Consider the following 27,548-nt stretch of genomic DNA (forward strand, 5'->3'; position numbering starts at 1 on the left):
CTCGGCCATTGAGACAGGCTGTGTTGTCAGTCACACCAGGACTTGTAATGCATGCTCTGTACCGAGGTATCGCTATCACCTATATGTGCGCTCCGAATGCGTAGATAACCAGAGTCCCACTGTCACCTGAGTGACAAGAGAGGGGTGTTATAACAGCCGTATACGCGATGGGGTTATTCTCAAGTCTAGGACAATGTGTGCTGGTTCTGTTGAACATTATTTTCGTGGTAAGTACAAAATACGTTGTTCATGACATGTTACATCGATCACCACGAGATGTAGGTGGTAGTGATGGTGGGGTAACAGGTGTCTGGAGTCTGGTCGAAGAGGATGGGCGAAGTCTGGGAAACAATTTGAAATGTTTCAGATGTTTTCAAATTATTGACGACAAATATAGATAAAAATTGAAAGGAAAGTTTTCATTTCGTGTTCTATTTAGTGATATAAATTGTAAAACAATGAACATGTCTCTCGATGGTGTGGGATCATCATCATCATCATCATCTTCATCCTCATCCTCATCCTCAACATCAACATCATCATCATCATCATCATCTTCATCATCAACATCAACATCATCATCATCATCATCATTATTATTATTATTATTATTATTATTATTATTATTATTATTATCGTGTGTCCATGTTAGCGTACACTCACTTACCCATTAAGATCCGGGTGAGAATAGGACTTAAGCAACCCATGCTTGCCCTGAAAGGCGACTATAGTTACTGTAAGAGACAACTAACGGGATCGGGTGGTCAGGCTCGCTGACTTGGTTGATACATGTCATCGTATCCCAAATGCGTGGATCGATGTTCATGATGTCAATCACTGGACTGTCTGGTCCAGACTCGATTATCTACAGATCGCCCTCATGAAGCTGGAATACTGCTGAGTGCGGCGTTAAACAACAACCAACCACTTACCGAAGTGTCCCGAAGGGTGTCCGAGTTAGAATATGTCCCCAGGAACATTTGCAGGTCGTAAGAGGCGACTGGGTTGATCAGGTGGCAAGGCGCGGCGACGTGGATTGTTTCTCATAATATTAATCACTGGTGTGTCTGATCAAGGTACAGTTATGTACAAGCCGCCGACATATTGCTGAAATATTGCTGAGCGCGGCGTTAAACGAATCCCGAATATAATCCATTTTGGATTGACATTCAATGTGCCTAATTGCCGACAATTGCTTATTTAGTCATCTATAGGAGGGAGTCACATATACTCGTGCAGTGTTAGACAGATCAGCTTGCCCGTAAGCCAGGGGCTAGTGATAATCCACACGGACCAGTGTAATGTGACACTTTGAGCAAACGTGCTTGAAGATGTATGATTGTGAATCTATTGTCTGCTTACTCGTGATATGAGCAGTTAAGACAAATCAAAAGAGCAAGTGCCGGTAGAGAGGGCAATACATCTGTGTTTGCCTGGCGTACAACAACCTCGATCATCCAGTCACAACGGCTATCATGATAAGTGCCCTGGACTCTCTCTCTCTCTCTCTCTCTCTCTCCCCCCCCCCCCCCACCCCACCCCCCGCACCCCACCCCACCCCACAGCTTCGGCGGTGGGGCCACGAAGCTTAAAATCCAACATCCAACCACTTGGAAAGCATGGGTTGGGTTTAACGCCGCTTTCAATAGTATTCCAGTCATCGTCGCGTGTCAGCGTAATGTGGGAGGAAAGCCCGAAGTGATGCAGGTCTCAGACGTTTACCACTTCGGTGAAAGCCACGAGCACGGGTATGGTGCTGACAAACCTAGAAACATAATCGCGGCTAACCAGGATTCGAACCCTAGTTATACAATACCACGCTGCCATATGTCTAGGCCGTTATAGCACGTCGTAAATTCAATCTACACTTACAAACCTGGTTAAGTATTTCTATATACAGTGACTACAGCATGCTCTAAACCTGTGGCTATTCCGGTTTAAAGTCGGTCCCAAGGGGCCCGTTCCACAAAGCGATCTTTGTGCTATGACTGTCGTAAGCCTGTGTTAAAGTATGGGAGTTACTATCATATTAGCGCTAAGACTGCTTAGTGGAACGGGGCCCAGCTATGGCAAGCCGTTTTCACATTTATTACGGAATTACAGATATCTTCAATTGTTTAAAAGATATCTTGAAATGAATTGAAGATATCTTGAAAAGAATTGCTGATATCTAAAATTCGATCATTAATTATTATTAATAATAATAAATAATTATTGATATCTTCAACTGTTGCCATTATTAAAGATGTTACATTAATAATGTTACTTAAATTAGATCACTGATATCAATAATTGATATAAAGATATCATCAAAAGTATTAATGATATCTTTAAGTGGATGTTTGATATCAGTAACGGTCAGAATTAATGATATCTTGAATTGAATTACAGATATCTCTAATTGAATTAAAGATAACTGTAATGCATTTGTAGATATGTATAACTTATTTCAAGATATCTTGAATTGAATTTAAAATATCTTGAATTTATTTCTAATATATTTATGTACTGTAGGATGGTAATTGTTCAATGATATCTTAAATACATTTAGAGATATCACAAACTAATTTGTTGATATCACCGTAACATTTTAAGATATCAGTAATTGTATTATGGATATCAGAAATGAATTTAAGATATCTTTAATTATTTTTTTATATCTTAAAAACATTATTGATATCTTTAAATAAAATACCGATATCTTTAAAACAATTGAAGATATCTGTAATTCCGTAATAAATGTGAAAACGGCTTGCCATACCCAGCCACCAATTTGGTCGTAAGAGGCGAATTAACGGATCGGTGACTTGGTTGATTGCGTGCCATCTTACCACCACAGCGCGGTACTTTACCCATACTATCAATCACTGGATTGTCTGGTCCATATTTGATAATTTCCACAATCGCCGCCATACAGCTGGACTATTGCTGAGTGCAGCGTTAAACACCAACCATATATAACTCCATGAGTACTAGTCTACTCTAGCGATACCTTTTATGTGTACTAGTGTAAAATACACACGTGGTCGTTAAAGGTAAATAAATATAGGAGGGGGGTAGGACCTGCTCCAATCCCTTGCCCGAGCATCGAGAAGCATCACGAAATATTTCTAACTGGAATTGGAGAGTTCCTTAAACTTGTCAAACATCCGACCGGTCTTATTCTAACTTTCATATTGTTCACGAGATGATTTCCAAATTAAAGGGCGGTCGGGTAGCCTAGTGGTTAAAGCGCTCGCTCGTCACGCTGAAGACCCGGGTTCGATTCCCGACATGGGTACAATGTGTGAAGCCCATTTCTGGTGTCACCCGCCGTGGTATTGCTGGAATATAGCTAAAAGCGGCGTAAAATGAAACCCACTCACTCCAAATTGAAACTCAGATAACCCAGAAAACGGTTCGCACAGAACTAAACCGTTAAATCAGTAAATGACCAAACAGGATCTATGAATAGCCAGTACATTATATTGCCCTACATAGTTTTAGGATTGCAATCAAAGAAGGCAATACAATGGGTGAAATACGTGTCAGCAGTAATGTGTAACATGTCCTAGAATTAACGTAAGTGCTCTCACAAATGTTCTTTATGTTTGTTTTTGCCCCTTAATTCCGAGTTCCAGGAAGGTAAACAACAAGTGCCATCTTTTAACGTATTTTGGTATGCCGCGGCCAGGTAATCGAACCACCAATGCTCTTTATCATCCCAAACTGGCTTGGGTGCTTTGTAGACCATTGTGACATCATTGGTGACCATGATGTCACAATCTAATGACATCACTAATGGCTCTGCTACTGAAGCTGTTAGCAGTACCCTTTGCACTTAAGACACTGCTTATTACTGTCTTCAAACTGAAAGAGTTGAATGAATGATGTTGGATGATACATAGAATGTCACCCTTGTGTCTTTTGATATAAAATATATCTGATCACACATTCGTCAATAAAAGTTTATTACTCCTCGGCGTTTATTATTGTTATGCGAGTTATATACCCGCGATGATGATGATTCAAGCCCCTGTTACACTATCAAAAACTTTGATAAAAAACTGGACTGTTTACACTCATCAAAGTTTCTGGCTGTCAAAGTTTAGGTGGAAAATATCTTTCCAAGGTGGATGCTACTGACGAAGTATTGTTTGCTGTTGTCATATGTATTTTGTGTATTGTCATGTTGAAAAGGCGGCGTCGGGGTAGGCAAAGGCATATTTGGGCACGAGACTGGCTGCTCGTTGTTGAAACAAATCAATTAATTTTTCCAACATCTCGTCAGTCCAAAATTGTTGACTCAATTTGACTTGACTCTATTCACTTCCGGTTGAAAAGGGGCCAATGTTCCTTGCTGTCTGATTGGCTAAATTAAATCAACGTCATCAAACTTTGATCAAAGTTTGACGAGAAATAGGATCGGTTTCTATTCCATCAAACTTCCGTCAAAAACTTTGTCAAAGTTTGATGACGTTGATTTAATTTAGCCAATCAGACTGCAAGGAACATTGACCCCTTTTCAACCGGAAGTGCATAGAGTCAAGTTACACTATAAAAAACTTGGTCAAAATGTTTTTGATAGTGTAACGGGGGCTTAAGCTTCTTATACTGTTACTGATTATTGTTGTAATTGTTGAATGATGAGGCTGATTGTAATGGTAATGATGGGTATTCCCTGTCCTCAGCTCCTGTCCCTGGTGCTGGTGGTGGTCGGGGTGATCCTCAAGTTCTTCCCGGGCGTTCTCATGCAGTTTCTGTTTGACGGAGTGAAGGGCATCACCCACTTCAAGCTGCCTGACGGCTCCTCCGACCTCAACACCGTGCCCCTCCTTGACGAGCTGGGCCTGGCCGTCCTCATCTTCGGCGTGGTGCTGTTCGGAGTGTCCTTCCTGGCCTGCTGCGGGGCCTGCTACAAGCTCAGGATCTTCCTGGGGCTGGTGAGTAGATCCTTTCTTGGACTGTCGAGCAGATTCTTCCTGGGGCTGGTGAGTAGATCCTTTCTTGGACTGTCGAGCAGACTCTTCCTGGGGCTGGTGAGTAGATCCTTTCTTGGACTGTCGAGCAGACTCTTCCTGCGGCTGGGGTTGGTAGATAGATCCCTCTGGGGCTGGTGAGTAGATCCTTCTGGGGCTGATGAGTAGATTCTTCCTTGGGCTGGTGGGTAGATTCTTCTGGGGCTGATGAGTAGATTCTTCCTTGGGCTGGTGGGTAGATTCTTCCTTGGGCTGGTGAGTAGATTCTTCCTTGGGCTGGTGGGTAGATTCTTCCTTGGGCTTGTGGGTAGATTCTTCCTTGGGCTGGTGGGTAGACCCTTCTGGGGCTGATGAGTAGATTCTTCCTTGGGCTTGTGGGTAGATCCTTCTGGGGCTGATGAGTAGATTCTTCCTTGGGCTGATGAGTAGATTCTTCCTGAGGCTGGTGGGTAGATCCTTCTGGGGCTGATGAGTAGATTCTTCCTTGGGCTTGTGGGTAGATCCTTCTGGGGCTGATGAGTAGATTCTTCCTTGGGCTTGTGGGTAGATCCTTCTGGGGCTGATGAGTAGATTCTTCCTTGGGCTGGTGGGTAGATTCTTCCTGGGGCTTGTGGGTAGATCCTTCTGGGGCTGATGAGTAGATTCTTCCTTGGGCTTGTGGGTAGATCCTTCTGGGGCTGATGAGTAGATTCTTCCTTGGGCTGATGAGTAGATTCTTCCTGGGGCTGGTGGGTAGATCCTTCTGGGGCTGATGAGTAGATTCTTCCTTGGGCTGGTGGGTAGATCCTTCTGGGGCTGATGAGTAGATTCTTCCTTGGGCTGGTGGGTAGATTCTTCCTTGGGCTGGTGGGTAGATCCTTCTGGGGCTGATGCGTAGATTCTTCCTTGGGCTTGTGGGTAGATCCTTCTGGGGCTGATGAGTAGATTCTTCCTTGGGCTTGTGGGTAGATCCTTCTGGGGCTGATGAGTAGATTCTTCCTTGGGCTGGTGGGTAGATTCTTCCTTGGGCTGGTGGGTAGATCCTTCTGGGGCTGATGAGTAGATTTTTCCTTGGGCTTGTGGGTAGATCCTTCTGGGGCTGATGAGTAGATTCTTCCTTGGGCTGGTGAGTAGATCCTTCCGGGGCTGATGAGTAGATTCTTCCTTGGGCTGGTGAGTAGATTCTTCCTTGGGCTTGTGGGTAGATCCTTCTGGGGCTGATGAGTAGATTCTTCCTTGGGCTTGTGGGTAGATCCTTCTGGGGCTGATGAGTAGATTCTTCCTTGGGCTTGTGGGTAGATCCTTCTGGGGCTGATGAGTAGATTCTTCCTTGGGCTGGTGGGTAGATCCTTCTGGGGCTGATGAGTAGATTCTTCCTTGGGCTGGTAGGTATATCCTTCTGGGGCTGGTAGGTAGATCCTTCTGGGGCTGGTAGGTAGATCCTTCAGGGGCTGGCGTGTAGATCCTTCTTGGGCTGGTGGGTAGATCCTTCTGGATCTGGTGGGTAGGTCCTTCCGGGGCTGATGAGTAGATTCTTCCTTGGGCTGATGAGTAGATTCTTCCTTGGGCTGGTGGGTAGATCCTTCTGGGGCTGATGAGTAGATTCTTCCTTGAGCTGGTGGGTAGATCCTTCTGGGGCTGATGAGTAGATTCTTCCTTGGGCTGGTAGGTATATCCTTCTGGGGCTGGTAGGTAGATCCTTCTGGGGCTGGCGTGTAGATCCTTCTTGGGCTGGTTGGTAGATCCTTCTGGATCTGGTGGGTAGGTCCTTCTGGGGCTGGTGGGTAGATCCTTCTTGGGCTGGTGGGTAGATCTCTCTTGGGCTGGCGTGTGGATCCTTCTGGGGCTGGTGAGTAGATCCTTCTTGGGCTGGTGGGTAGATCCTTCTGGGGCTGATGAGTAGATTCTCCTTGGGGCTGGTGGGTATATCCTTCTGGGGCTGGCTATGGATCCTTCTTGGGCTGGTAGGTAGATCCTTCTGGATCTGGTGGGTAGGTCCTTCTGGGGCTGGTGGGTAGATCCTTCCTAGGACTGGTGAGTAGATCCTCCTGGGGCTGGTGAGTAGATCCTTCAGGAGCTGGTGAGCAGATCCTTCTTGGTCTGGTGAGAAGGTGGTGAGTATCCTTTCTCCATGACATCGCCTTCTCGGGCTTCATCCATAGATAGTTTTTTCGTCTTGAACAAATAAGAACGTTTTTAATGGACTTTCATCTCGGCCAAATTGAACGAATACATTTACTGGCTAGTTTCGTCTTCGGAAAGAATGACAAATAACCTAAACGTCTCTTGGGTCATGTTACATGTCACATGTTACATGTGTATGTTGTATATTTGTGTAGGTCTTAGTTACGACATAGTATTCCCATGTCACGTGTCTGTTTCTGCAGTTCTGTGTGCTGGTCCTCATCCTCATCCTCTCCGTGGCTACAGTAGGGGGCCTCTTCTTCAACAGAGATTCGCCGGTAGGCTATATAGTCTTATATCTCATACATGCCAGTATAGGCAAACATGCTGACTCACCACTATTGAAGTTGGTTTCTAATAGATACAGGTTATTGTGTTAAAAAAAAATTAATCGAATATATGTGTAGAAGACAGAAAGTGACGATATTTAAAGGAATGACCGCGTGTGTGTCAGTGTGTATGAGTGTGCGTGTATGTTTTTGTGTAGGTGTGCTATTGTGTGTTTGAGTGTGTATATAATTTTGTTTTCATGTCTGTGTGTTTGTGTGTGAGTGTGCTATTGTGTGTTTGAGTGTGTCTGTGTGTGTGTTTGTGCGTGTGTGTTTGACCATATATTGTATGTCTGTGTGTTTGTGTGAGTGTGTTTTGTGTGTGTGAACGTGAATGTGTTTGTGTGAGTGTATGTTTGTGTCTGTGTGTGTGCCTCTCTGTGTTTGTGTGTGTGTGTGTTATTGTGTGTTTGAGTGTGTATATTTGTGTGTGTGTGTGTGTGTGTGTGTGTGTGTGTGTGTGTGTGTGTGTGTGTGTGTGTGTGTGTGTGTGTGTGTGTGTGTGTGTGTGTGTGTGAGAGAGACAGAGAGAGAGACCACTGGGACGTTGTTGGTGAACCCGTAGCACGACTTTAGCTGTAGCGACTCTGGATTCAAACCATCATCACCTGATCCTGTTGCAACTAGGGGAGGCAACATCTCCCGTATCTGTTTGTGGGTAGGCGTGTAAGCAAGGAAGCAAGTGTGCGTTCATGTTCGTGTAAGCGCTTGCGCGTGTGGGCTAGGTGATACGTATACGTATCTGTACACCTGCGCGTATTCCTCTTCAGATGCATTCAAAGATCAAGAACGAGTTCAAGAAACAGGTGCACGATGACTACAAGGGACCAGAAAACACGGACGTATTCTCCCTCCTCATCAACATCCTCTCCTACTCCGTAAGCATAGTGACTTCATCAACGAGGATGCTCCTTGTTACTTACTTTTGTGTATATTAATCCATATAAATCCATATAAATCCATATAAATCCATATATCATTATCAGGTCTTTGAAAGCATTGAGAAAGTGATACACATGAGGAAGAGAATATATGGATGTCAACTTCTTTATTATGAGGAACACAACGTTTCGGAGTATAATCCTCCTGATGAAGGAGAAAGCATATACTCCGAAATGTTGTGTTCCTCATAAGAAAGAAGTTGACATCCATATATTTTTTTCTTCATATGTCATAATGATCATTATTATGGACTGAATCCGAATCATAGACTGTAAATTACCATAATCATAATCAGCTCTTAGTCCAGTCACGCTTGTATTTGCAGTGAATCGCAACTTATAAAGTCAGATTGTTATCTGATAAGCATCTGTATGTGGTAGGTAAAGCTGCAATGAACTTCACTAAGTGATCCATATATGTACTAAACGATAATATATCAGAGACAAACTTTAATCATCATAGATACGCTCTTTTAGCGACAAACATGTAATATTTCAATATGTAAGGCGGCACGGGAATATAGAAATATATAGGCACACCTCTATAGTCCCAGTTGTGACACACCTCTATATTCCCATTTGTCACACACCTCTATATTCCCATTTGTCACACACCTCTATAGTCCCAGTTGTGACACACCTCTATATTCCCATTTGTCACACACCTCTATATTCCCATTTGTCACACACCTCTATATTCCCAGTTGTCACACACCTCTATATTCCCAGTTGTCACACATCTCTATATTCTCAGTTGTCACACACCTCTATATTCCCATTTGTCACACACCTCTATATTCCCATTTGTCACACAGCTGTATAGTCCCAGTTGTCACACACCTCTATATTCCCATTTGTCACACACCTCTATATTCCCATTTGTCACACACCTCTATAGTCCCAGTTGTCACACATCTCTATATTCCCAGTTGACACACAGCTCTATATTCCCATTTGTCACACACATCTATATTCCCAGTTGTCACACACCTCTATAGTCCCATTTGTCACACACCTCTATAGTCCCAGTTGACACACAGCTCTATATTCCCAGTTGTCACACACCTCTATAGTCCAAGTTGTCACACAGCTCTTTATTCCCAGTTGACACAAAGCTCTATATTCCCAGTTGACACACAGCTCTATAGTCCCAGTTGACACACAGCTCTATAGTCCCGGTTGTCACACAGCTCTTTATTCCCAGTTGACACACATCTCTATATTCCCATTTGTCACACACCTCTATATTCCCAGTTGTCACACACCTCTATAGTCCCAGTTGTCACACACCTCTATAGTCCCAGTTGTCACACACCTCTATAGTCCCAGTTGTCACCAACCTCTATATTCCCAGTTGTCACACACCTCTATATTCCCAGTTGTCACACATCTCTATATTCCCAGTTGTCACACACCTCTATATTCCCAGTTGTCACACATCCCTATATTCCCAGTTGTCACATACCTCTATAGTCCCAGTTGTCACACACCTCTATATTCCCAGTTGTCACACACCTCTATATTCCCAGTTGTCACACACCTCTATAGTCCCAGTTGTCACACACTTCTATATTCCCAGTTGTCACACACCTCTATATTCCCATTTGTAACACACCTCTATATTCCCAGTTGTCACACATCTCTATAGTCCCAGTTGTCATACACCTCTATAGTCCCAGTTGTCACACACCTCTATATTCCCATTTGTCACACATCTCTATATTCCCAGTTGTCACACATCTCTATAGTCCCAGTTGTCACACACCTCTATATTCCCAGTTGTCACACACCTCTATATTCCCAGTTGTCACACATCTCTATAGTCCCAGTTCTCACACATCTCTATAGTCCCAGTTGTCATACACCTCTATATTCCCAGTTGTCACACATCTCTATAGTCCCAGTTGTCACACATCTCTATAGTTCCAGTTGTCACACACCTCTATATTCCCAGTTGTCACACATCTCTATAGTCCCAGTTGTCACACATCTCTATATTCCCAGTAGTCACACGTCTCTAAAGTCCCAGTTGTCACTATGGTCGTTATAACCGTAGTTTACTGTATTACTTTTCTACTTTTCTTTTCTACTTTTTCTACATTCCATTCTAATACTTAGGTAACATAGGGCAGACCAGTCATAGCCTTTGGCCATGACCTATGTTGTTTAATAGTGTGTGACAGATGGGACGTGTAACTGATACCATCGCTCCGCCTCTTCCTACCCGGCCCTCCCATCCCGCCCCTCCCACCCCCCACCCCGCCCCTCCCACACGGGTTAGAAACGTTTCACTGTTGACGGTGTCAGTAACGTTGTGTTGATGTGTCGCCAGCTGAACTGCTGCGGTATGGCTGGGCCCGACGACTTCGACGACACGGCACCGTGGACCAACTACAACCTGACGAGTGGAGGGACGTTCCACATCGACGTCACGCCCGCCTGCTGTGTCCACAGCTTCCTCGAGGCCAACGACCTCACGTGCGCTGTGAAGCAGCCTGGTGCGGGATTTGATCAGAACAAGACAAATACAATGGCAAGTACTTTTCTTATTTTCAACGTCCCCGTGATGTAGTGGCTAGAGTGTCTGCCCGGAGAGCGGTAGTTTGGTGTTCGGTCCCCTGCCAGTCCCCATGATGTAGTGGCTAGAGTGTCTGCCCGGAGAGTGGAAGGTCTGTGGTTCGATCCTCTGCCCGTCTCCTAGGTTTAGTGGCTAGAGTGTCTGCTCGGAGAGTGGAAGGTCGGTGGTTCGATCCTCTGCCCGTCTCCTAGGTTTAGTGGCTAGAGTGTCTGCCCGGAGAGTGGAAGGTCGGTGGTTCGATCCTCTGCCCGTCTCCGTGGTGTAGTGGCTAGAGTGTCTGCCCGGAGAGCGGGGGTCGGAGGCCCGATCCCATGGCCCAATCATATCAAGAGGCGATAAAAAATGTAACCTTGCCTGACGCTCGGCAGTAAGCGATAAAATAAGGACTGGTCGGCTCGGAATAATGTTGGGTAGCCATGTTAAGTGAGTGAGTCGGGTTTAACGCCGCTTTTAACAGTATATCGCGGCGTGTCAGCTTAATGTGGGATGCACCGACGTCTTAGACGTTTACCACTTCGGTGAAACCTACGAGCACGGGTATGGTGCTGACAAACCTAGAACGATAATCTGGGATTCGAACCATCAATCATAGGTTTCTGGCGTGCCCAAGGGACGCAACTCTGCACAGCGAATCGCGGCGCCTAAGACGACTGGGCCACCCGTGACTACGGTAGCCATTTTAAACTGCGACAGGGTTGCTCAGTGGCCAGGTTGATACATTAAGTGAGTGAGTGAGTGAGTATGGTTTTACGCCGCTTTTAGCAATATTCCAGCAATATCACGGCGGGGGACACCAGAAATGGGTTTCACACATTGTACCCATGTCGGGAATCGAACCCGGGTCTTCGGCGTGACGAGCGAAAGCTTTAACCACTAGGCTACCCGACCGCCCGTTGATACATTAAGCCACATACTCGTACATGCACGTCGCTAAATAGTGAAATAATCTCGACGCGACGTTAACCAAGTTCATCCCACTTTACCAACAGAAATAATAATAAAATCATTGCCCACAGCTGCTGTGTCTCAGTATACTTTAGAACATTTTGCTTATATCGTTACTCAAGATGCCAAAAATGAAATAAAAACAGTCGGATGTCAACAGAAATATATGACAATAAACAGCTTTTCCGTTTTTTATTGTTATGTTTAGGGTTGCTATGACAAAATTCTAGACGAGGTCCATAACAACCAGAAAGTAGGCATCATCGGCATCGTGGTGATCATTGTTCTTCTGGTAAGTATGACGTCACATGTCTCGTCCTGTAGTAATAATTACCCAATTGCTTTGGACGTTGATGAAAAAACACTCAATTTCCTTAATTTCTAAAAAATATAAGCTTTCGGTTTAATTAATTATAAACACAATCTGGGTCGTTACATCATCGAATGGATGAAACGGACATGATCACGGCAACGGCAACGGCGGTCAACTCCACATGCATCGTGATCCTGTAACACTATTACAATCCTTTTGTTATATCTGTCTTGATTTTCTGGAGTTATTTACATAGATAATTAATTTTGAAAGTTTTATCTCATATTTATCAAGTTTAATTTTAATTTAATTTAATTTAATTTAATTTAATTTAATTTAATTTATTTTAATTTAATTTAAATTTAAATTTAAATTTTAGATGTACCATCACCCAAAATATATGAAGTTTAACTCAGTTTTATATCTAAATGTTTACACAAAAACTTCTGACTCATGAAAAAGTCCTTCAGTTTTAATTGTTCAGTTTTTTCGTATTTGCAAGCTGTAGGACTAGTCCACTTGAGGATAAAGGGATCAGGCAGGGGCTAAGCTGCTCACTGGACCACTCACTTTCTTATTTTAGACTGTACCGATTTTGGCATGTAGTTATTTTTGGAGGACACCGGTAATAATGTGGTTATAATGACGTAACGCGTTCAGTTTGTGGTACCTGTGTCATAATATGTGTTGTTCTGTGATAATCATGACGTAAAATATCTTGTCCCGTGGATATTTTAAACACGTATTATCCAGTGGTAACTATGACGTATCAATGGTAATTATAACGTAACATGTTTTGTCAGGTGGTAATTATAACGTACCACGTTTTGTCAGATGGTAATTATGGCGTAACACGTCCTGGCATGTGGTAATTATGGCATAACACATCTTGTCACGAGGTAATTATGACGTAACACATTCTGTCATGTGGTAATTATGATGCAAAACGTCTCGTTAGGTGTTATTTATTGCGTAACCCTTCCTGTCAGGTTGTAATTATAGCGTAACACATTCTGTCATGTGGTAATTATGACGTAACCCGTCTGGTCAGGTGGCAAATATGACGTAACACGTCCTGTAAGGTGGTAATCATGGCGTAACACTTCTGTCAGGTGGTAATTATGACGTAATACGTCCTGTCAGGTGGTAATTATGACGTAACACATGTCAGGTGGTAATTATGACGTAACACATCTGTCAGGTAGTAGGTATGACGTAATACGTCCTGTCAGGTAGTAATTATGACGTACCACTTCTGTCAGGTGATAATTATGACGTAATACGTCCTGTCAGGTGGTAATTATTGCGTAACACTTCTGTCAGGTGGTAATTATGACGTAATACGGCCTACGGCCTGACAGGTGGTAATTTTGACGTTAAACTTCTGCCAGGTGGTAAATATGACGTAACACATCCTATCAGGTGGTAATTATGACGTAACACTTCTGTCAGGTGGTAATTATGACGTAACACGTCCTGTCAGGTGGTAATTATGACGTAACACATCCTATCAGGTGGTAATTAGGACGTAACACTTCTGTCAGGTGGTAATTATGACGTAACACGTCCTGTCAGGTGGTAAGTATGGCAGTTTCGCTGATGAATCGGCACAATCCGGCTTAACGAAGTTTCGTTATGTTCATATACGATTACTAAACACGGCACATGCTGGTTTCAGGCTCTGGAGGCGGTGTTTGCAGTTGCTCTCATCAGGAGCATCAACAAGGGAGTCTCCCCTGTGTAACAGGTTCGTGTCATGTGGTCACCCTCAACATGGAACGTTACATGACTGGGAACAGTCCCTGTGTTTGAGAGAGTGCCATTTCGGGGTTAAGTTGATCTACTTTAAACCCATAGGATCTGTGGTCCAACAATATGAAATAGCAAAAACTGTTAAGAATAATGTCTTATATTTAAATCGGAAAGATTGCATTAAAAATTGAAACAACATTGGTTGATAAGTCAATGGGATGTCCCTTCCCCTTACTTGTATTCTTCAAAGGTTTGTAGTATTACTGAAATGCATTTCGGCCGAGGAAAGGTATCTTATATTTTATTCTGCATTTCGTCTCATTTTGGTCGGTGATGTGTAAACCAACTCTCGAACGGTATTAAAAAAATACCTTGTTTTAAAAATAATAACATTTCGGTATCGATGCACATATTTCAAATACGTATAAATTATACTTTGCTAGTATTCCTAGTATCACTCCTGACCCGTGAGGCCGGTTTGTACGGGTTTCATGACGTCATGTGTCTGTGACGTCATCTACTCACCACGTCAGCTGACTGATAGAAGTTTAGAAACTGATTGGTGGCCACTGGTCATCCATTAGATAGACTTCATATATACAAAAATAAATCAGGGAAAATAAATCTAATAGTTGTATGCCATTAGCGGGGTGGATGGGATTTACAATATTTTTGATGATACATTTTATGATAAATAATTGTTTAGCATTGATCCGCTCGCTCCAGATTTAATGTTAATTATGTTTTTGATGTTCTTTTTTTTTAGTTGTGCACGTGTTTATCATTAACCTGAGACCATGTGCTGATGTAAACCAAATTTCTTTTGGGGTAATAACTTGGTATCTTAGCTTACCCTATCTTAATTCTTGTACACATATCTTTTAATTCATCGCTATGGGGCGGTCGGGTAGCCTAGTGGTTAAAGCGTACGCTCGTCACGCAGGGTTCGATTCCCGACATGGGTACAATTTTCACAAGGTGGCAAGCAGGTGTGTAAACTTGGCTGCGTCAATGCGTATCACGAGTTTCACTACGCGTATAGAGAGTACAGCCTTAAAGGGGCACTGATCTAAAGCAATTCCCCGGGACTGGTTGTTGCCTTTGTTATTGTTTTTCCCCAGTGAGTACCCGGATGTATAGCAGAAATCTAGACTAGTTCGCGACCTCTGCTGCGCCATTCGTAAGCGCATTAGTCGCCTTTACGGATGGTAATAAGGGCGTATGGTCACATTGATCAACAAAATTAAATACAGTTTTCGAGATAATTAGGAAATGTAGGTATCTTTGTGGGTAGCATCGGTAATGGTGACGAAGTCACTAGCTTGGTAATTTTGCGATTTTCGTTTACACTATTTTGACTTGCAACACAAAGTAAATATTTCACATGAGCATTGCTTTTTTTATAGTGTGTATATTTTTTTACTGTCAAAATGTGTAACATTTTCAAATTTATTAAACGCCTAAATATTCAGTTATTTTACAAAGTGACTGAAAAACATTTCCATCTGTATTATTATGATAACGAATTCCAAACATTTTGATGTTTAATGTCATCACCAAGAGGCTGAAAATGTTACGTTGAAAAGTACATTTCTATGTTGTTTGGCTTCAAATCCTACATAATAATCTGTTGTGATGTTTTTAGGCCCTTTTGATCGTCCTAAACAATTTTAGTCAATCTGGACAGATTTTTCAGTCAAAATGACTGAAATATTTACACATTTTATAAATTGCCTGAGAGAATCCCATTTTACAAATTGACGGTAATATATACACGCTTACAAAGGAAAAGACTTGTGAAAACGTCTATCGCGCATTGAAGAATTTCCCAACGAAGACGTAGAGGAACAAGAACGAATCGGTTCAATGCTACAGCAAGTGAAGGAAAACAAAATGCAAATACCATAATTACATCCTACCAAATTTATGTGTATAACTTACGGCAGCTTCCTTGTTCGAAGAATGTATCCGTGAATATTCACACAAAGGAACAATATCCCACTTGTCTGCAGCTGTACAAAGAAACTTATTCCATGTCACGTGTCTCTGTAACAATCAAATATATATCGTGTTCGTTTCGCAACTGATCACTTAGGTTGTTTCAAGTGTTTCACATAGGTGTCAAGGCTTAAGGGTCGGCTGAGAAAGCCCACGTGACAACTATTTTTATAACGTCAACGGTTCCTAAAAAAATCCAGTGAGTGATAGATAACAATGAGCAATCAATCAACGTATTATCAGTTACCCTTTGAACAAAGTATGTTGTTTTTACATCGGCACTTCACGCCATGATATGAGTGTATTCCCTTTGTTTTAGTAAACCTAGACATGTAAACACTCACTTTTGACATATCCACTGTGCAAGATAACAGTGATTAATCAATCAACGTATTTTCTGTTAATCCTTTGATGACTAGGAACGATCCGTTGATTTACAAAAAAAAGTAAATCAACTGATCATTCACCTCTTGATGGGCTGCCACGTGCATATTACATAACACACATTTCACCTCACTTCAAACCTGGATTTAGATTGAATAATTACCCCAGACACAATAAATGCCAAATGGGAACCTTTGTCAGGTAATCTAAGTGGTGCTACCACTAATTGTACCTGTAATAAATTCATTAACTGAGCATCAAGTGAATGACGACAAATACACAAGTGTAGGGTTATACCAGAAAACGTGGCTGACAACAAAGGAGTAGTAATCGACGCAATCCGAAATCCGAAAATGCTTTCACTGCATGGATACTTTTTTATTATTATTAAACTATAACCATCTGATCTGGTCGACAATATTGGTCGCCAGCTGACGCGGTATGGTAAATCAAAACACCAGCAAGGTCAATTATGACGTGAGAAACAAGTGACGTCACAACAAACCCTTTATGACGGGTTCTTACAAGACGTCATTAGATAGCTAGCTGTTTTGACATGTACATGTTTTTACATATAACGTATCTACACTAGATTTTATACCTCATTATTGAAGTCAATTCGTATTGATAAAGAAGTAATAATAACATCACTTATTCTTGCGCAATGACTGTGGAATTTATATATTTTAGGTGTTTTTTTTAAACTAAAAGCCTAGGCAAGTCTAGATCAAACCAACCAAGTCTAGTTTGCTTGATTCCGCATATGAAAACTGTAGGGGAGTAAAGGTTCTTTCGAAGAAGAAAATTTATCTTAAAGACATGTTTTCAATGACTAAGTGTTAGTCTAATACTGCATATTTAATCATTAACAATGCGAAAAGCCGTGACATCGTTCAGCTCATTAAAGCAACCGAAGCCCCCCCCATCCTAGTATCAGTCAATCAGTAAACAGTAGTCCGCTCGTGGGCGTGGCCTATCTCTTCGATTTATAGAAATATAAATGCTTGGTTAGCCAATCAAATTGCCATGGAATCGCTTGCAATTTATGTAATATATTATGTACCAGATCAGTCACCTTATACCCCGAATACACACACGTTATTATTATTATTATTATTATTATCATGGCCTATCTCTTCGATTTATGGAAATATAAATGCTTGGTTAGCCAATCAAATTGCCATGGAATCGCTTGCAATTTATGTAATATATTATTACCAGATCAGTCACCTTATGCCCCCATTACTGACACATTCAATTATTATTATTATTATTATTATTATTATTATTTTATGTTTCAGGTTGGCCCGTGCAAATAGATATATTAATACTTCGTTGATTGGCAAGGTTCTATTGCGGGAGACATCGATCTTCACAGCAAATGCCCGAATATTGATCTGACAAAATTCAATGGCCATATGACTTTGTAATAGGTCTACATACTACAGATGAGGCAGCGTTGTTGTTACAGACAACTCGCGTGGATAAACCACAGATTGACGGTCAGCCTATAGGGATCCCTGCCGGTGTTGTCATTGTCTTACTGAGATGGACCCTGCCCTGTCTTGCACTGTTCATATTCACCGGTTGCATGCTCGCATTTGTAACTGTATAAATAAATAAATATTTTCTGATATATATACTTGTCCCTTCTCAAGTTATCCTCATTGTCAAATATTTTTTTGAGAAAGTAAATGAATGAATGTTGTTTAACGTCGAATCCAGCAATTTCAGCTTTACTATATACTTCAGGGGGGCACGGGTGGCCCAGTCGTCTGAGGCGCCGCAAATCGCTGTGCAGAGTTGCGTCCCTTGGGCACGCCAGAAACCTATGGTTGTGGGTTCGAATCCCGGTACACCCCGATTATGTTTTTAGGTTTGTCAGCACCATACCCGTGCTCGTGAGTTTCGCCAATGTGGTAAACGTCTAAGACTTGCATCACGTCGGGCTTTCCTCCCACATTAAGCTGACACGCCATGATATGACAGGAATACAGTTAAAAGCGGCGTTAAACACAACTCACTCACTGTTATATACTCCAGAGTGAAATGAGTTTTCTGATGTTGAGAAAAGTACTATTTTCATAGCAGTGAACATAAAACTTGATAATTCACTGCACTAATACTTTGACGGAACTATTGTCATGCAAGAGTTACCTCCCCTCAAATTGTCTCCCTTTTTCGTAAGTGTCTAGCCCGTACACAAACTGTTGACGTCCTTTTTAAGTTAGAGCCACATTGACAAGGCAAAATACTGACAGTTAGTCATAGACGGAGTTAATATCACTTCTTGCCCTTTGTTATCTCTTGGAAATGTTTCGTTATAAACTGTAAATGTCTCATTTAACTCGTCAATCGAGACTGTTGGTTTCGCAAAGTGCAATTTTTGCTACTTGACGAGCCTGTATTCTTTCGCTTCTAACAACGGTATCGCAGTTTTCAAAAATATGTTTTGTTAAAGTTGATTATCTATATAAACATATATGAATGTATAATATAGAATGTTCGTGACCCTAAATATGTTTGGATACTTTTGTATATATTTTCTAAGATTTTGCAAGCACAAACTACTTTTTAAGTCGCAAATATAAGGGTGTGTGTGTGTGTGTGTGTGTGTGTGTGTGTGTGTGTGTGTGTGTGTGAGGCAGGGCGAATTAACGTTTCAAGGTTTTACATTTGTAGTGAAATAATTTAATTTAACCACCCGATCCCCTTCAGTTCTTCATACAAGCATGGGATACTGGGGACCTACTCTTCTCCGAGTCACCACGAAGTTGTTCATTAAATAGATATGAACGGTGATTAATGGACACAAAGTATAGGATCAATCGTGTTACATGTACATCTTCTCCCTGTTGTCTCTGGGCGGTCGGGTAGCCTAGTGGTTCGCTCGTCACGTGGAAGACCCGGGTTCGATTCCCGACATGGGTACAATGTGTTAAGCCCATTTCTGGAGTCCCCCGCCGTGGTATTGCTGGAATATGTCTAAATGCGGCGTAAAACAATACTCACTCACTCCTATTATCTCTAAGTTCAAACTAAAAAATTCCCTAAACCTACAATGTGTACCATCTATAAATGAAGGCCTTAATGAGATGATGGATGATTGGTTTGTTTTGTTTGTTTGTTGTTTAAAGCTACACTCAGCAATATTCCAGCTATATGACGGCGGTCTGTAAATAATCGAGTCTGGACCAGACAATCCAGTGATTGATATCAGGAGCATAGATCCATGCAATTGGGATCGATGACATGCATCAACCAAGTCAGCGAGCCTGACCACCCGATGCCGTTAGTCTCCTCTTGCGACAAGCATAGTCGCCTTTTACGGCAGGCATGGGTTGCTGAAGATCTATTCTACCATGGAAGAGAAGTGGTATTGAGAGGATATAGCTACCTTAAACATTGCCGGGTCAAATGATTTACAAGTTTCTAAACGTTCAAAGAAAACGTACACGTATATTCAGCAATTGCCTTTAATTATACTTCTAAAAAAACGTTACGCGATTTCTTCTCTTACTATAGTTAAACTGTCGGGCTGATAGTTTATAATGTCAGCAGACCCTAACGGCCTGCAGTTTATCTAAGTAATTATTTATTAAGCATTATTTAAGTAATGGATAAACATAACTTTCATATTTATTCATATTTACAGTAGGATTAGACCTTTCAAATGACATGTAGTCGCACGGATGTTTTACAAGCAAACAAACAAACAAACAAACAAACAAGCTGATAATTTCCTTGCCAAATGTTGGCTTCATTTCTCACCACCGACTCTGTGGGAACTCTGTGTGATAGCACAAAAAGCTTCTGGTTGACTGGTTGTGTTTTGTAATTTACATTGCAAGAGTATGTCTCTCTGCTTCAGCTACAATGTTTGGGGCTACAGGTTTTTTTCACCTGGCCTACAGTTTTTTTTCACCTGGCCTACAGTTTTTGAAAGTTACTGGTGCTTAAGGCTCTCAGTTTACTCTGCTGAGTTACGGGTGCGGTGAGGTGAAATTGGGTTTAACGTCGCGTCCAAGATTAATGCACTTATATAGCGACGTGCATGCACGTGTGTGTGTGTGTGTGTGTGTGTGTGTGTGTGTGTGGCTGCTTGTACTAGTCCGGACTAATGTCGACTTATAGTGCTAGCTCACTGAGATACCATGAATACCCCACTCAGACAAAGTATACTGACTCCGAGCCGACCAGTCCTTGTTGTAGCCCCTCTATGCCGAGCGCCAGACAGGGTAACAACAAGTACCATTTAACGTCTTTTGGCATGACGCAGCCGGGGATCGAACACCGGAGCTTCCGCTCTCCGGGCGGACGCTCTACCACTAGACCACTGAGTTGCAGACACTGTTTACACCATATAAACAAATGTTGCAGCTATGTAACGAACTTGGTGTAGTAAATTAGAGGGTGTTTGAGAATAGACGACTAACAAGATTAAAATATTAAAAGATTATCAGTGACGTTCAATCGAGCTTTTACGGCAGGCCGACTCTGATGTACGACAGATGATAGTTGTTGTCATGAAATGATGATACGGGCACATATTGAACTTATACATCATGGGATATTTCGCAATTTGATCATCACGCGATCAGATTGTGAAACAACAGACACCTGTTGATGATACCCCGGTATGGTTTTAAACCTACACTTGTTTGTATTACATATAACAAGAATTTGTGCAGATGACATTTTCTCAATATATAGGAATAGACATGTTTACATCATAATTGAAACTGTTAATAAGTTTCATGTCTTCATGTCTTCATGGCGGTGTGGGTAGCCAATGTTCAATAATTATTCTACGTTATAGATTAATTCACAGTGCGATGTATGTATCCATATGATATATAGAAACGTCATTACAATCTGCGCGCGTTCCTGTTGTTGTTGACATGTATGTGAAACATCGTCCCAATACAGTAGAAATGTATGTGAAACATCGTCCCAATACAGTAGAAATGTATGTGAAACATCGTCCCAATACAGTAGAAATGTATGTGAAACATCGTCCCAATACAGTAGAAATGTTTGTGAAACATCGTCCAGATTCAATAGAAATGTATGTGAAACACCGCCCCATACAGTAGAAATGTATGTAAAACATCAACCACATTTAATAAAAATGGATGTGAAACATCGCCCACATTCAATAAAAATGGATGTGAAAAATCGCCCACATTCAATAGAAATGTATGTGAAACATCGCCCTATACAGTAGAAATGTATGTAAAACTTGGCCCTATACAGTAGAAATGTATGTGAAACATCGCCCTATACAGTAGAAATGTATGTAAAACTTGGCCCTATACAGTAGAAATGTATGTAAAACATCGCCCCATACAGTACAAATGTATGTGTAACATTGACCCCATACAGTAGAAATGTATGTGAAACATCGTCCCAATACAGTAGAAATGTATGTGAAACATCGTCCCAATACAGTAGAAATGTATGTGAAACATCGCCCACATTCAATAAAAATGTATGTGAAACATCGCCCCATACAGTAGAAATGTATGTAAAACATCGCCCACATTCAATAACAATGGATGTGAAACATCGCCCACATTCAATAAAAATGCATATGAAACATCGCCCACATTCAATAGAAATGTATTTAAAACATCGTCCACATTCAATAAAAATGGATGTAAAACGTCGCCCACATTCAATAACAATGGATGTGAAACATCGCCCACATTCAATAAAAATGTATGTGAAACATCGCCCTATACAGTAGAAATGTATGTAAAACATCGACTTTTCACAGGAGAAATGTATGTAAAACATCGTCCACATTCAATAGATATGTATGTGAAACACCGCCCCATACAGTAGAAATGTGTGTAAAACATCGCCCACATTCAATAAAAATGGATGTGAAACATCGCCCACATTCAATAACAATGGATGTGAAACATCGCCCACATTCAATAAAAATGTATGTGAAACATCGCCCCATAGAGTAGAAATGTATGTAAAACATCGCCCACATTCAATAACAATGGATGTGAAACATCGCCCACATTCAATAAAAATGTATGTAAAACATCGTCCACATTCAATAAAAATGGATGTAAAACATGGCCCACATTCAATAACAATGGATGTGAAACATCGCCCACATTCAATAAAAATGTATGTGAAACATCGCCCTATACAGTAGAAATGTATGTAAAACATTGCCCTATACAGTAGAAATGTATGTAAAACATCGCCCTATACAGTAGAAATGTATGTAAAACATTGCCCTATACAGTAGAAATGTATGTAAAACATCGCCCTATACAGTAGAAATGTATGTAAAATATCGCCCTTTACAGTAGAAATGTATGCGAAACATCGCCCACAAACAGTAGAAATACCTGTGAATCATTACCCCACACTTGAGAAATGAATGTGAAACATCTCCTCATAAGATAGAAATGTAACATCCCCCCCCCAATACAGTTTAGATGTATGTGAAACATTGCTCCATACAGCAGTAATGCAAGTAAAACGCTGATATAAATATTTTAAAAAAAATCGTTCCGCAGCGCTAAATATGTACATCGTCCACTGGAAGAAAATAATTTTTTCAAAGAAAGTGGAAGATATATAAATGCTTTGGGTTAAACAACTTTTTCATTAATTCGATATCGTCATCAGGAACGGAAATTACCGACTGCCGGTTATACTCGGGGGCGATATGTGCGCTGTTTATTTCATAGTGGTATGCATGTATATTCACTGCCCCGAATCATCTGTGTTGCCTCCCCTGCGCACTGACATGCGCGATAGTCCCTTAGCAACGCACATCACATCGCAATGGACGGCGAGGAAGAACAAGCTACTCCTGCAGGAGAAACCGAAAATGGTAAATTTTATATAACTTTTGCACTATAAATTGTGTTTCTGTGGTTTAAGCTGCATATATTGGTAGTAACCAGCTGGTATTTGGGCTGTTTGTTGCAGAGTACGCGACCAAATCTATTCCATGATTGTTATTGTTCTATTTTCGATCACACACAAACACCTGCCAATGTCAAACTCGTGCTTTGATTATCGTATTTAAGATCAGTTACCATTAGAAAACAAATTATTATGTTAAACGATTATCTATCATTTATCCCTTTTAACATTAGAGTTATGGCAAGCTCCCCTTGACTTTAATGCTCTTAATTTCGAACACTGCTAAATTTAGTTTTTGCAGTTTGAATATTGACATTTGTAGAACATAGACCAGTGATTGTCAGTGAATCTCACATACATATAATCCTACACTATCTAGTGGCAGGTTCGAGCAGCGGTTGTTTTTGACAATTCTGTCATGATGTTGTTTGAAAATATCATAAAATGTATTTCACCAGTTTACAAAGGGTCTGCCAGAGTTGCCAGTTGCCTAGTGAAAAAAGAAGTAGTGAGCAAGGAAAGGTCACCGCACTCACATGACCAACATCTACAAATTGTTTCAGACATTTCATATATTCCCTGAAGGGTATGCTTCCTCAAATAACTATAATGCATCTGTTGTGTAGTGCAAGCAGGTAACATATACAAAGTACTTTGATATGACCTGATACAAACTAGCGGGGTGCCAAGTACCTGTTGGATGTCCCTACCTGCACCTGGGACGGGTAACTCGGGTACTCAGGCGGGGTGGGCACTGAGTAGGATCCGGGTACCCACATGACTACCTGAACCTGTGGTTAGTCACGCAATAAATTTCTTTTGACAAAAATTATTCAGAACTCCATGGTTACACTACGAGTCGCTTATATTGGCATTTCTTTCTGACAATGCACGCACAGCTTCTAACTTTTATATGTTTAAATAAAGATAAAGCTTCAGACAACTTCAGTGTATGCATGACCAGATCGTTTTATAGTTTAGGGTAGTGAGTGAGTATGGCTTTATGCGGCTTTTAGCAATATTCCAGCAATATCACGGCGGGGGACACCAGAAATGGGCTTCACACATTGTACCCATGAGGGAATCGAACCCAGGTCTTCGCCGTGATTAGCGGACGCTTTAACCACCAGGCTACCTGACCTCCCCTGTAGGGGAGTGTATCTAAATATGTTTTGTCAGAGCCCTGTTCAAACAATTCTCAGTCGGACATTTTGTACTCTTGAGGCCTGCGGCGGGTACCCGGTTAGGGTCGGGTAATACGGGGATGGGTACCGGGTAGTAAATTTTGACTTGTCCCAGTCCTATCCCTACCGCTGCCTGGTTGTCATGCATATCAGCTTATCAAGTCATGGTGTTGGGCATTAAAGTAATCAGACAGCTGAACATTACACTATAGGGGGTGTTGCCATTAAACAATTTTTGTAGTATACTGTGTGGTAGGAATACATTTTTCTGGATGCAGTGAATTACATTATTATTATGGTGATGCACAACTATGCACACGAATACCTTGATAACATTTACACCATCTAACAAGATGGGGATACTGTTGCCTTCTGTAATGCATAACATTGTTGTTTTGATTTGTTTTTGTTATATTTTGATGTGTATGAAATGCCACCCCCCTCCCCTCAAACATCCCAATTCCATGCTATTGTTTTGATAGCTCAATAACCACTCATGTATACGGACTGACAGATTAGATAGAAATTCTCTCATCAAGTTGGACTTAAAGTAACAGTCAGATGATTTGTTCTTTTGAATTTGTGAGGGTCGAGGAATTTGTCATTTTCTGATGACGCTTGTTATTAGAATCTCATACTTTCTCATTGCTATTTCATCCAAGTCTATGAATTTATTCTATCATTAATATTAATATGATTAATTACAATCTAGTTAACATGCTTTTCTAGAATTTTGACTTTAGTTTTAGTAATATGATACTATTGCAAGACTGTATTCTTGAGTGTATTAATGACCCACTTCAGCTACCCCTGATGAGTCTAGGTCCACCCCTGATGTGGGGAGGAAGTCACGTAATCTGAAGGAAGCCACCCTCCATCTTAAGGAGGAAGCGTTGAGGAGATACAAGCTGAAGCATGGACATGATGCCCCAGCTGATGCTGACCTGGGCAGAGAAACTCCTGGTGCTGGGGAGGCTGACACTGATGGAGCAATGGATGGGGGGAAGGCTGATATTGAGACAGGGACGTCTCAGGAGGAGCTGAAAGTTGATGCTGATGTTGAAATGAAGAAGTCTGGAGATGTTGATGCAGCTGAAGAAGATGCAGATGCTGGTGGTTCCAGCCTGAAGCAGGGGGAGGCTACACAGTCCCCCAGTCAACCTGGGGTTACAGGAAGTGTGGACAAATCAGGCCTTGCCACTGGAAACAATGACAAAAATGATACAGAACTGAATTCGGTACCAAATCTAACAGTTGATAAGGAAACAGACAAGCCAGTTGACACTGAAGAAGCCAGGCCTAAGGATGATGAAGACACAGACATATCTGCAGCTGGAGCAAGTAGAGCTAAAACTGATGACCAGGAATCAAGTCAGTCGGAGGTCATGCAAGGTGGCATGGCAGCTGTAGACACAGCAGCTGTAGCTGAAGACTATGGGACAGGGAAAGCTGTAGATAGTAGCCTCCCTCCAGCTGAGCCTCGGTCGTTAGGTATATAGCGTGTGATCCACCCTCACTCTGTCTCCACGATTCTGGCTACCCCCAGCAATTTTGAACCTCAATCAGTGATATGTTCATGATTTGCATGAATAATTATAATAATCCTCTTTTGTATGTTGGTTATGGCTTCTTTGTGATGATTGTTTGATGTGTGTGTTGGTGATTTGCATGGTTAATCCTATAATAATCCTCTCCTGTATAACGGTATGGTTTCTTCACTTTTCTCATTCTGCTGTACGAACCTGTACACGTAACATGGTTATGATTCCCTTTGTCTGATCACATTGCTCTCTCTCACTGAGTTTCTGTCTTGATACAATTTTAAAATATCAACCTATGCTTTCAATAACAGTCTGTGACTTCAGCCACTATAGTCAAGTCTCGTTAATCCGACAATCGTTAATCCGACAATCGGCTTTATCCGGCACAAATGATAGGAACCGATTAAATCAGTGCTATTTCGACCCGTTAATCCGGCAGTCTCGCACTCCGACTCTGACACACCTAATTTGCAACGAATTGCTGAAATCACTCATTAATCAGTCTCGTTAATCCGACACAGTGATCAGCGTAGTCCGTGGTCATCTGCCCGCGAGTACACAGCCCCGTGTTTTGATGCGAGACGAGTCGGCGAGCAGCTGCGTATTTCAACGGCTGCAGAGATAAACTTGCTTAACAATAAACAATTACTGCTTTAAAAAAACAAAACAGGATTAATCACATGCCTAGATTACCTCAATCTCATTTTACCCGGATACAAGTTCTCGCTATCACTGAGGACATCTCATTACAGGTCACGTCAGAACAACCTTTCGCGTACTTTGACCGACCAATGAAATTACTTACAGGAAGTTGACATTAGCCACAAAGAAAGTAATCAGTCAATTTTGAATCAGTCATACAGTCCGTAACATTAGTTTTGTGTTAAATTTTAGTGGGTGGATGATAAGAAAACATATTCCGCTGACAATGTAACACAACAATACGAATATTTCATTTTTCCTTTTCCTATGTGTTCGTATCGTTATCTATCGTGTAGTTGTCCAATTTTCGATCACGAACGTTTATACTACCTAATTTCGTTTATCTGACATACTCGTTAATCCGACATAATCATATGCAACCAACAATGTCGGAATAACGGGACTTGACTGTAGTTTGGAATCTTGAGTCTAGTAAAATTTATTTTGTTCTAATAAACTCTGCTTATAAGAGTCCAGCCATTATCATACATCTACAGTAAATGATAGGAAGGGACAAGTTTGTGCTCGTAGATTCAAATAATATGCCACAGACTGTAATAGTCAAATCTTAATTTTGAAACAATAAACGTTAACTGGTTGTTAGTTTTGTAATAGTTTCATGCCGTAATTTCCTTTTCTCTTGAACATCCAATATTATGCAAAATCAGTATATCAGATAAGGTATTACAACCTGAGGCAGCATTTTCAAAAAGTTCAAGTGCAGGTACCTGGAAATCAGAATTTGAACAGACACCTAGTGAGAGAACATATACCCTTTGCTTTTAGAAGCACAATTTTATCTATGTTTGTATTTTTTTAATATGGTTCAGTACTTCAATGTACTTATGTTTTAGATATTC

The 27,548-nt window shown here is 41.3% G+C and overlaps 2 protein-coding genes and 1 long non-coding RNA gene across 6 annotated transcripts in view; 2 read left to right on the forward strand and 1 right to left on the reverse strand.

Annotated features, from left to right (window-relative positions):
- On the forward strand, positions 1-17,999 carry LOC124148381 (tetraspanin-18-like). Its single transcript, XM_048398091.1, has 8 exons — positions 1-227; positions 4,671-4,922; positions 7,325-7,399; positions 8,221-8,328; positions 10,724-10,924; positions 12,123-12,206; positions 13,906-13,974; positions 17,663-17,999. Exons 1-7 carry the CDS (start codon positions 168-170, stop codon positions 13,969-13,971), a joined length of 846 nt encoding a protein of 281 aa, XP_048254048.1. The 5' UTR covers positions 1-167; the 3' UTR covers positions 13,972-13,974; positions 17,663-17,999.
- On the reverse strand, positions 17,773-25,454 carry LOC124148382. Its single transcript, XR_006862959.2, has 2 exons — positions 25,390-25,454; positions 17,773-17,968 (listed from the first exon to the last, which is right to left on the reverse strand). It is a non-coding gene; the product is annotated as an uncharacterized LOC124148382 (long non-coding RNA).
- LOC124148380 (cilia- and flagella-associated protein 44-like) overlaps positions 23,144-27,548 on the forward strand; it is a 67,271-nt gene continuing 62,866 nt past the window's right edge. For 2 of the 4 annotated variants that reach the window (XM_048398087.1, XM_048398088.1), the window contains exons 1-2: positions 23,158-23,226; positions 25,250-25,936. In XM_048398087.1, the coding sequence (XP_048254044.1) occupies positions 23,178-23,226; positions 25,250-25,936 (736 nt within the window). In that variant the 5' untranslated portion in view covers positions 23,158-23,177. Of the gene's footprint in view, positions 23,227-25,249; positions 25,937-27,548 lie in introns of all 4 variants that reach the window. The other 2 variants (XM_048398090.1, XM_048398089.1) reach the window with 2 other exon arrangements.

Source organism: Haliotis rufescens, unplaced genomic scaffold, assembly GCF_023055435.1.
Source record: "Haliotis rufescens isolate VD_foot unplaced genomic scaffold, xgHalRufe1.0.p SCAF_18, whole genome shotgun sequence".
Taxonomy (NCBI): domain Eukaryota; kingdom Metazoa; phylum Mollusca; class Gastropoda; order Lepetellida; family Haliotidae; genus Haliotis; species Haliotis rufescens.

Bases quoted from the DNA above. Each gene is read 5' to 3' on its own strand.
- LOC124148381 (XM_048398091.1), top strand. From the start codon at position 168: ATGGGGTTATTCTCAAGTCTAGGACAATGTGTGCTGGTTCTGTTGAAC. The intron at 7,400-8,220 runs GTAGGCTATATA...ATTCCTCTTCAG, and splicing joins TCTTCAACAGAGATTCGCCG to ATGCATTCAAAGATCAAGAA. The intron at 10,925-12,122 runs GCAAGTACTTTT...TGTTATGTTTAG, and splicing joins AGAACAAGACAAATACAATG to GGTTGCTATGACAAAATTCT.